This window comes from Simochromis diagramma, unplaced genomic scaffold (genome assembly GCF_900408965.1).
Source record: "Simochromis diagramma unplaced genomic scaffold, fSimDia1.1 OVJJ01000377.1, whole genome shotgun sequence".
In the NCBI taxonomy this organism is placed as follows: domain Eukaryota; kingdom Metazoa; phylum Chordata; class Actinopteri; order Cichliformes; family Cichlidae; genus Simochromis; species Simochromis diagramma.
This window is the reverse complement of record NW_024387037.1, coordinates 348561-359350: the sequence shown is the minus strand read 5'-3', so window position 1 is coordinate 359350 and position 10790 is coordinate 348561. Positions and strand designations below refer to the sequence as shown.

Below are 10790 nucleotides of genomic sequence, written 5' to 3'. Positions count from 1 at the left end.
AAGACCCCTCCCCCCCTCCCCCCGACATGACGTCAGCACCAACACCAACACTCAGTCTGGTCTGTCAGGGCGCTCGCGCTCACTGATCAATCCCACAAACCTCATCCTGGTCATCTGAGTCACGTGACAGCACCCAGCCTGCACTCACCGTGCGGAGGGAGGGGAGGGGACACCCTCGCAGTACATTTACTGGAGTACCAATTTACAGATTTTGTGTAGTTGTGCTATATTAATATGTCAATATTAAAAACTGTGGATTTGAAATCTTTGGTTTCTCAGTGTGATCACATCAATACACAAGTTAGTAACAAGTACAGTATCATGTATCATCAACCATGTGACCCTTCTCCCAGTCTCCCTTGAGACTGAGGCTGTGTCCCAATTCAGGGTCTGCAGCCTTAACGGTCCACAAGGGCCGCATGATCAAAGAAACCTCAGGCCGGAAGTGAGAGGCTTGTGAAATGGGACGGTCTAGCCTCCGTCGCGCTGAAAAGGTTGCCTAGCGAACAAGATACTAACAGCTGGAAACGTTTCAGACAGCTTTGTTTGACAGAAACGAAGGAGAAAATCTTTTGTTCCAACACGTTCTCACTCCCAACTCGGCAAATGTGTGACGCATGGTCAGGCTCCCTCTGCGTCACTTATCGACGCGCAGGGTACTCCCCTCGCGTCGAGAATTGACGTTGTCTTGCGTTGTCTATGTTCTCTATCACTGTGTTTGATGGTACAGCTTTACTTTGCTATAGCTATGTGCTATAGTTTACTCTTATTAGTGGTTTTTACCTGTGAACATAATTCCACACTTATATGACTCTGATATTATAGTGTTAATTGTTTTATTCTTTTATTCTTTTATGTAAAGCACTTTGGCATGCCCTTGGCTTTTAAATGTGCTCTATAAATAAAGATTGTTGTTGTTGTTGTTGTTGTTGTTGTTGACGTGCAGGGTCCTCTCATTGAATACTATAGAGCTCTCTAAACGTTGCTTATTGACGACAAGATATATGTATATATGTATATATATGTATATATGTATATATATACATATATACATATATATACAGGGAGTGCAGAATCATTAGGCAAATGAGTATTTTGTCCACATCATCGTCTTCATGCATGTTGTCTTACTCCAAGCTGTATAGGCTCGAAAGCCTACTACCAATTAAGCATATTAGGTGATGTGCATCTCTGTAATGAGAAGGGGTGTGGTCTAATGACATCAACACCCTATATCAGGTGTGCATAATTATTAGGCAACTTCCTTTCCTTTGGCAAAATGGGTCAAAAGAAGGACTTGACAGGCTCAGGAAAGTCAAAAGTAGTGAGATATCTTGCAGAGGGATGCAGCAGTCTCAAAATTGCAAAGCTTCTGAAGCGTGATCATCGAACAATCAAGCGTTTCATTCAAAATAGTCAACAGGGTCGCAAGAAGCGTGTGGAAAAACCAAGGCGCCAAATAACTGCCCATGAACTGAGAAAAGTCAAGCGTGCAGCTGCCAAGATGCCACTTGCCACCAGTTTGGCCATATTTCAGAGCTGCAACATCACTGGAGTGCCCAAAAGCACAAGGTGTGCAATACTCAGAGACATGGCCAAGGTAAGAAAGGCTGAAAGACGACCACCACTGAACAAGACACACAAGCTGAAACGTCAAGACTGGGCCAAGAAATATCTCAAGACTGGTTTTTCTAAGGTTTTATGGACTGATGACATGAGAGTGAGTCTTGATGGGCCAGATGGATGGGCCCGTGGCTGGATTGGTAAAGGGCAGAGAGCTCCAGTCCCACTCAGACGCCAGCAAGGTGGAGGTGGAGTACTGGTTTGGGCTGGTATCATCAAAGATGAGCTTGTGGGGCCTTTTCGGGTTGAGGATGGAGTCGAGCTCAACTCCCAGTCCTACTGCCAGTTTCTGGAAGACACCTTCTTCAAGCAGTGGTACAGGAAGAAGTCTGCATCCTTCAAGAAAAACATGATTTTCATGCAGGACAATGCTCCATCACACGCGTCCAAGTACTCCACAGCGTGGCTGGCAAGAAAGGGTATAAAAGAAGAAAAACTAATGACATGGCCTCCTTGTTCACCTGATCTGAACCCCATTGAGAACCTGTGGTCCATCATCAAATGTGAGATTTACAAGGAGGGAAAACAGTACACCTCTCTGAACAGTGTCTGGGAGGCTGTGGTTGCTGCTGCACGCAATGTTGATGGTGAACAGATCAAAACACTGACAGAATCCATGGATGGCAGGCTTTTGAGTGTCCTTGCAAAGAAAGGTGGCTATATTGGTCGCTGATTTGTTTTTGTTTTGTTTTTGAATGTCAGAAATGTATATTTGTGAATGTGGAGATGTTATATTGGTGTCACTGGTAAAACTAAATAATTGAAATGGGTATATATTTGTTTTTTGTTAAGTTGCCTAATAATTATGCACAGTAATAGTCACCTGCACACACAGATATCCCCCTAAAATAGCTAAAACTAAAAACAAACTAAAAACTACTTCCAAAAACATTCAGCTTTGATATTAATGAGTTTTTTGGGTTCATTGAGAACATGGTTGTTGTTCAATAATAAAATTATTCCTCAAAAATACAACTTGCCTAATAATTCTGCACTCCCTGTATACACACACTGTGCTATTTCTTCTTGTATTGTCTGCCTTTGTTACTGTTTGTACTGGAGCATGTAACCAACACAATTTCCCCTATGGATCAATAAAGTATTCTGATTCTTCCAATGGATCTCTCACATGTCGTTCTGCTCTTTATAATAACTCCTGTTCTTTCTGTGACGGGAACATTGAATCTTACAGATGTATTTGCTGTAAAGCCCTGTGGCACTATGTGCACTACAGGCTTTGCCCAAAGATTCCAAACTTACTTGAATTTTCTAAAAATTCTATTATTTTTGCATCTCTAAGAAAAGAAACTTGAAAATGTCTTAAATGTGATAATTATTATGTGTAAATTCTTCATTCACAAATGTTGATTTCTGAAAACAAAGCCAACCTTTTTCACTATTCACAAAGAACTGTGCCTGACAAAAAACACGCTGTGGATCTGCACTAAAACCTTTAGAAAACACAGGTTAGAATTCTGTCTTTTAATTTGATTAATTTCTTTAGTTACTTATGTTTATATTATTTTACATATTGAAATACAGGCTGTTCTGCTGTTATCTCAAGTTGCAAAAAAGTCTTTGAAAAGGCTGCCATTGTTGTACTTGTTACATTAATTAATAAAAAGAAAACCATGTGACAGCTGGACCAATCGTTCTGAGCACGCTCACTTTAGGCGCTTCATATACAGTCCGGTTATATAACACTTACACCTGGAGTCTATTCCAAACTTCATTGTGCTGCACCACCCACACCTGAACCCCCACCAATCATCACCGTTGTCCTGACAACCTGACAGCCTAAACTCAGGACATAACACACCCTTTAAATCAGCGGTCTCCAACCTTTTTTTGCGCCACGGACCGGTTTATGCCCGACAATATTTTCACGGACCGGCTTTTAAGGTGTCGCGGATAAATACAACAAAATAAAACTAGTACCGGTACCGAAAAAAAGAAGATTTATTCATAACACACGTGGAAAGACCCAGGAAAACCGAGTAAACGAGAAAAACGATAACAAAATAACGCTGGAAACCAGACATTTCACACCTGAGCCTCAACTCTCGCGGCCCGGTACCGGTCCGAGGCCCGGGGGTTGGGGACCGCTGCTTTAAAAGACCTCTCCGAATGCTTTGCTGCCCCCTGCAGTCAGGAGTGAGAGACTCCTGTAGATGAAGGCTGTGTGTGTGAGAGAAACACAAAGCGGGAGTCTGACCAGATTATTGATCACTTTATTGTTTCTGTACAAACAAAGAGCCGCTGCCATCTCCGCCTCACACCCGGGAAGGATACAGCATCTGCACACAGAGGAAGTACACTGTCACAATAAAACCACACACAGGAAATGAACTTCACAATACAACTACCACACAGGAAGTGCACACAGGAGGAGAAACCACAGAAGAAGTAAGCGGCGAGAAGACCCGAGACGCCTTCAGAGCATCGGTGCGGCGAGCGAGGTGGAAGATGTGGCGACGGTGGTACGAATGCGCGTGTCACACTGTGAGCAAACACCTGTGACAGGTGAGACCTCTAGATGTGACTCCGAATGACTGAACGCCATTTCTGCAAAATATTTAGAAAACTGAGCCAATGAAACAAAGAGGCGGGTTTTAACGACTTGTTACGCTCACCTGCCACAGACGCCTGTGGTGCAACACCACAGTTCAATTTTATCTCATCAATAAAATAAAGTTCTCGGTTCAGGGTTGGTCTGTTGGAGCCGCAAAGCGAAATCGTCAAACGCGCTGACACTAAACCTCCTGTAACGCAGAGCCAGTCCGACACCACGCTGTGACATCACGCACTGGTCAATCAGAGTCATCAGATCTGCGCTCAGCAGCATTTTTTCTCTTGGTACTTTTTTCTAAATACTGCTCAGAGCTGCAGACCCCCCCCCCCCCCCCAGGTCTGCACTGAGTAGGAGCTGCTCTGTATCTCACTGTAAATCTGTAAAGTACCAATAAAGACTTTCTATTCTCACAGCTGTACACCAACAGCAGCAGCCGGGTGGAGCCGGGTGGAGCGGGCTGTCAGTCTGATGAACATGCTCTAATCTGAGTTTATCTGACAGAATGATGTGCAAACGTTACTCAGCCTCTCGTCTTGCTTGAGTTTATTCATTTATTCAAATATTGATAAGCTTCCTCAATGCTGCTGTCTGAAGCCACACCCCTCAGTCTCGTCATATCGATTTCATGTTATAAAAAAGAACCTGTAAATGACGCCTCCAGCTGTGGCTTCATGGTGAATAAATCAAATTTAAAGACTGAGCGCACTCAGGTAGCGCTCTGAGCCAGAGCAGGTCAAAGTTCGCATGAACACTTTTACTCCTGAAGCGTATTGGAAACGATCTGATGGCGTGATAGGAAGCAGTGAACACAGAAACGCCGCGGCAGCCAAGACGTCTGCGAGGTCGTAACACCAGCCGATCAGGTCATGTGACTCACCACTCTGACTCTGTGTCCAATGGCTTTGGCCGGCAGGTTGCTGCTGAACTTTGCTCGCACCATCCCGCTGCTTCCGTGTGCCCGGGTCACCTTCCCCCAGATCACACGGGTCTTGTTGGGCTTCCCGCCGGGCGTCACCGTGTTCCTGCGTGCACACACACACACACACTTAGAAACACGCCAACCTTAACAGTAAATGAAAGATGGCGGTGTGGCAGCTCACTTCTTGGCCTTGTAGACGTAGGCGCAGCGTTTGCCGAGGTAGAAGTCGACCTCGTCCCGGCTGTAGCAGCCCTCGAGCTTCAGCAGCGCCGTGTGCTCGCGCTGGTTCCTCAGGCCGCGCTTGTAGCCCGCAAAGATGGCCTTACTCCACAGTCTGAAAGAGAGACAGCGACAGACCATGTCACCACCACCTGCTGACACGCCCCCAAATCTGACCAACGGAAAGAGCTGCTCATCTCCAGCCCAAGCGTGACCAAAGGTTTCACCAAAGTCAAAGCACAGCGTGTCTTTTTCACCCAGACATCAGCTGGTGGAGCTCACGCTTCCATCACACACACAGAAACTGCACAAAACAGTCGCCAAACACAGGAGGCGGGAAATCAATCACAACAACGGAGCTACCCTCCGCATCTCTCTAACAGACCTTAAAACATCTGAAGCAAATCAAACCTGCAGAATGATCAGTAATCAGACTGATCAATCAGCCCAGAAACAGCTGACAGAATCAACATCATCAATGAGCTGGAGTGGGAGGAGCCACGGGTGAATGTGACCGCTCTGGACTGATAGACGTCAAGTATTGATTTATCTGCTGCCAGCGTTCTGTGCAACGTGATCAACTCACTAATCAGACACAAATGATCAATAGAACTAAAGTGAGCGGCAGAAGGTCCCAAAACAACCAATAGGAACTCCAGTGCTTATTGATCAGAGCCAAACCGTGACCCACTCCACCAGCTGATGTCACCGTGGTTACTTCACCCTTCTCCTCCGATCTGTGAGGGTCGAAGGTCGTAACCCTGCACCTGCTTCCCCTGTACGCTCCGCAGATCATCAGCAACGACCCACTGACAGCGCCCACAACTGTTTCTATAGCAACAAGGACCCAACTCTAAGGCGTTTACGTGTCGACGAGGAAAACTGAGATTTAGTCACACAACATCAAAGGTGTGCGAGACGTTACTGTTCACATGAGATGAACTTCTACAGTGACAGAAACACTGCTGCTGTTACACGTAGTTACTGTCCCTGTTTACACGACTATGCGCCATCTTTGCTACTCGTTCCCTGCCAGGCTTCTGAGTTTCACCGTTTTTTTGCGTTTACACATGGACACACATACTTTTTCTGCCTAAAACACTCGGCGGGGCTGAGATAGATTTTGGTCGCCCGACCGGAGATATCGCTAGCTCCGGGACGTCGGGCTAGCGATTTTGCGAGCCCTGATCTGTGCACCTCCAACCATGACATCATCACCACCAGCGTCTCTGCAGCGAGGAACAGCGTCTCTGACAGATTACGGCCTGTTTGAATAAAACTTTATTAAACCCATCCCAGAATCACTGAAGAGCAGACAGGAAGTCGCTCTGCACTCACAGTTAACTCACTTCCTGTCAACACCTGTCTGCCCTCACCTGTTTCAGAACTTCAGCAGGTTAAATTGCTCACACAGACATACATCATGTGACCACAGAGTGAAATGATTGGCACTCACCTTCCAGGCATCTTGGTCGTTGTGGTCTTCTTCAGGTGAGTTCACCTGCACAGAAACAGTCACATTAACACCTGAAACCAACTGTAGCATCACGTGATTGACGGCACCGGTAACCAGCATGTTTTCCTGAGCTCGCAACTTTGTACCCGCTGTGTTTTCAGAGGAGGACACATCACCATGGCAACTAATAATACGAGTTTTTAGTGCCGGGCCCTGATAACTGTAGGTTTAGTCAGCTATGACCTCACAGGTGGAGGACTGAGCATGCTCCGACCTGTGATGCGTTTACTGTTCTTAAGAAACACTTTATGTGGGATCAGCACGTGCCACGCTACCAGGTAAAAAGTCACGTGACTTATTCAGAGGCAGCTTGGACCACAGGTAAAGTGTCTGAGGTTGTCACAGAAACAGTCCCGTTCAGAATCCGTGTGATTCTGCGGTCAGCCCGTCACTGATCGATAACCGATGGCTCCCTGCATACAGCACGTAACATTCGGCTCTTTCCGTTTCATTGTTTCACGAGAAACTACGAAAATCCGAGACAGCTCCGGCCGGTGGCTCCTCTGGTTTGGCCCGTTTATCGGGGGAGCTCCAGCCCGCCGCGAGCATCGGGGCTCCCACACACCCTTTCCTTACCGCACGTGTGCGGGAGCCGGCACGCGCAGCTCGGAAGCCGCTCGGTTACCCCCGGCCCTGCGCTTCGTTAGCCGAGGCTAGCTTCTCTATCCGGAGCGAATCTCCGCCATCAGCGGCTCAAACGCAGACACAGACCGACCGAGCAGCACCGGGGCTCCTGCCCCGGCCCCCCTCGGGACTATCAGCCGCCCACCGCGCAGATTAACGGGCATTTTTCAAGGATGTGCCGGCGGACATGTTGACTCTTACCTGCACCGCGTCCGCAGAGAAGGAGGAAAAGGAAGGGCGAAAGGGATGCTGGGAAATTAGTGTAAACAGAGGTGTCCGCGGAGCTGCCTGAAAAGAAAGGCTCATTTTATTTTACCGCTATAGATTTTAATGTAATCAAGGAAACAATTAAAAACACGTTTACAGAATTTCATAACACACATTTTAATAATAATAATAATAATAATAATACATGTTTATGGCTTCATGTTTTGTCTTTGTTAATGTAATATTTTTACATTAATTTTCAAAATCCACCGCATGAACGCGCTTTATTGAAGATAATATAAACAAACATTTATGTTTGATTTGTGAGAACTAAAACTGGTAACTAACAAATGATGTCACATGCAGCAAATGTAACCTATCCAGTCACCGCAGCCATAAACTGTTCAGACTATTTCCATCAAGCAGGAGGTTCTGCAGTATCCGGTCCGAACCAGCAGACTGGGAGACAGCTTTTTCCATCAGGCCATCAGACTGCTGAACACTTCATAGACACCTCACCTTCACTTACTTCAACATTATGCACTCCATATTGTACATAAATGCCACTTGTTTTGCACAATAAACATCTGCTGACCTCTGTATATTTTATTTTTATTTAATTTTATATATATGCATATATACACACACACACGCACACACAAATATGTATATATACATATTTAGTAACGCGCATGCACTCTTATATTTGTACATATTTATTCTTAGAATTCTCAGATTCCCATTCTTATACTTTGCTTGCTCTTATGTTTCTTGTATTTTGCACACCTCTGTTACTTGTGAAGCTTGCACACAAGAATTTCACTTACATGTGCTGTATCAGTGTACCTGCACATGTAATCTGGCAATAAAAGTGATTTGAAATGAAATTGAACTAAAATACAAATATTTGACTTTATTGTATCAATAAGAGGGCGGATTACCTGCCTCCATCCCACCCTGTCAGGTAAGTCTCCAGCTGGCTGTAGGATAATGAGCCTCACCTGCTCCCAGGTAAACGCCACTGTGACTGTGTGGTGATTGGTCTGAACGGCAGTGTTACCTGTTTAACCCAGAACTCCAACGTTGATTACAGTCTGTTTTCTCTGACCTTCTCCATCAGCTGTCTCACCTGCAGACACCTGAGGTCTGCACTATGAAGCAGGATTGAGTCTTATCTGATGTCACCCCAGGAACAAACACCATTCCCCAAAAACTGCTCATGTCCTTTGGCTGCCCAGCAACAGCACGAAATGCTGTCATCCCTGCGTGCACGCAGAGCTGCATGGCTCCGCTGCCTCAGGAACGCAGCGGCCCTCACCTCCAGCTACCACCTGCTCCACCTGCTCCACCTGCCGCTATCAGCAGGAGACACCAGAGCACTGAAACTCAGGCTGAGGCCCGGCTTCTGTCTCACAGCCTCCACAACACTAAATCCTACCCAGCAGATGCTGTTGTGTGGAATATGTTTTTGTAGTTTGACTATTGCTTTACTTTATTTGCATATATTGACCTTTTTATATACCCTTCACTGTTTTGCTCTTCCTTTCCTTTTCATACTTAGTTTTGTTCAGTAGTGCATGGGCGGAGCCTGATGTCATTGTTACAATCAAAGCACACTTCGGGGTTCCACTCATGTCTTCATCTAAGATGGTCATGATGATGATGGCTGACAGTGCAGACCCCCCCCCCTCCACACACACACACACACACACACACACACACACACACACACACACACACACACACACACACACACACACACACAACATAATAACTGATGGGATGTCTGTTTTTTACCTGCTGCCATAACAACAAGATGACGTCATTATGTATTCTTGATGTTTTCAATGATGTATATTTTTCTTCTTATTGCTCCTATGTTGTCCTGTAAAATGTGCTTCTATCCCTGGCTCTTGCATCTTCATATAATGATGAATAAACACTCATTAATGAGGAAACCATAAAGTCACTCTTTCATCACAAGAGCGTTTGGAACAGTTGAAATAATAATAATAATAATAATAATAATAATACATTTTATTTAAGAAAGCGCCTTTCAAAACACTCAAGGACACTGTACACAAGCAATAACAACAACAAACATAACAATTTACAAAATAATAAGGATAAAACATTGAGCAAATAAATAAAAACAAATTAAACTAGCAGGATGGAAAAATTTATGCGGAATAGGTTAATGTGAACAGGTGAGTTTTTAGTGTGGACTTAAAAGGAGGGAGGGAAGTGATGTTTCTTATCTCAGGAGGAAGGGAGTTCCAGGGACACGTTGAAGCTGATGGACAGATTTTTGACTACGACCAAAAAGAAGACAGTTGCTGTAATCGATCCGGGAAGTGACCGGGCTATGAACAAGAATGGCAGCGGCATGTGGGGAGAGAAAAGGATGGAGACGATTAATGTTGGAAATATGCAGTGATGTCATTGACGTGGGAGTTAAAAGATAGAGTACTATCAAGGATGACACCCAGACTTTTTACAAATGGGGAAACGGAGACCGGCGAGTTATTGATTGTAATAGAAAAGCTATTAGTTGTGAATAGTGTTTGTTTAGTGCCGACCAGGAGGAGCTCAGATTTGTTACTATTGAGTTTGAGAAAACTGTAAGAGAACCACGAATTTAGTTTGGCTAAACAGAGGGTGAGGGAGGACGGGGGGAGAGCAGAATCAGGTTTAGTGGACAAATAAAGCTGGGTGTCATCAACATAACAGTGAAACAGTGAATATTGTATTTACGAAAATGTGTCCAAGCGGATGAAAAGAAGGGGCCCTAGGACAGGTCCCTGGGGCATACCTGCAACCAGAGGAAAGAAATCATCAGCTCTCTGTTTCACATGGACCTCGACATCGAAAGTGATCCATGGAGCTGGCAGTCAGGTCACCACCAGATGGTACATGGCCATTTTACCAGCTAACTGGTGGAGGCTCAAACAGCCTGACGTTAAAGCTCTGCTTCATCTCACAGTGAAGCAGGTGTTTGAGGCTCAGGTTACACGCCTGCCCACTGACACGCTGACCCGTGAAGACTGATCAACAGCTCACTCCTTAAACAGATGACCCTCATCGTCAACAACAGGGCTGGGCCGTCGCTC

The 10790-nt window shown here is 45.4% G+C and overlaps 1 protein-coding gene across 1 annotated transcript; it reads right to left on the bottom strand.

The window, feature by feature from the left end:
• Nucleotides 1–3838: 3838 nt before the first annotated feature.
• Nucleotides 3839–7754, bottom strand: rpl35a (ribosomal protein L35a). Its single transcript, XM_040043404.1, has 5 exons — nt 7675–7754; nt 6790–6834; nt 5296–5448; nt 5073–5217; nt 3839–3920 (listed from the first exon to the last, which is right to left on the bottom strand). Exons 2-5 carry the CDS (start codon nt 6798–6800, stop codon nt 3897–3899), a joined length of 333 nt encoding a protein of 110 aa, XP_039899338.1. The 5' UTR covers nt 6801–6834; nt 7675–7754; the 3' UTR covers nt 3839–3896.
• Nucleotides 7755–10790: the final 3036 nt, after the last annotated feature.

What these genes read in the sequence shown, in the direction of transcription:
- rpl35a (XM_040043404.1), bottom strand. An exon ending in TACGTCTACAAGGCCAAGAA is followed by an intron (nt 5,218 to 5,295) that starts GTGAGCTGCCAC and finishes GTGTGCACGCAG; the next exon opens with GAACACGGTGACGCCCGGCG. An exon ending in TTGGACACAGAGTCAGAGTG is followed by an intron (nt 3,921 to 5,072) that starts GTGAGTCACATG and finishes CTCTGTGTGCAG; the next exon opens with ATGCTGTATCCTTCCCGGGT.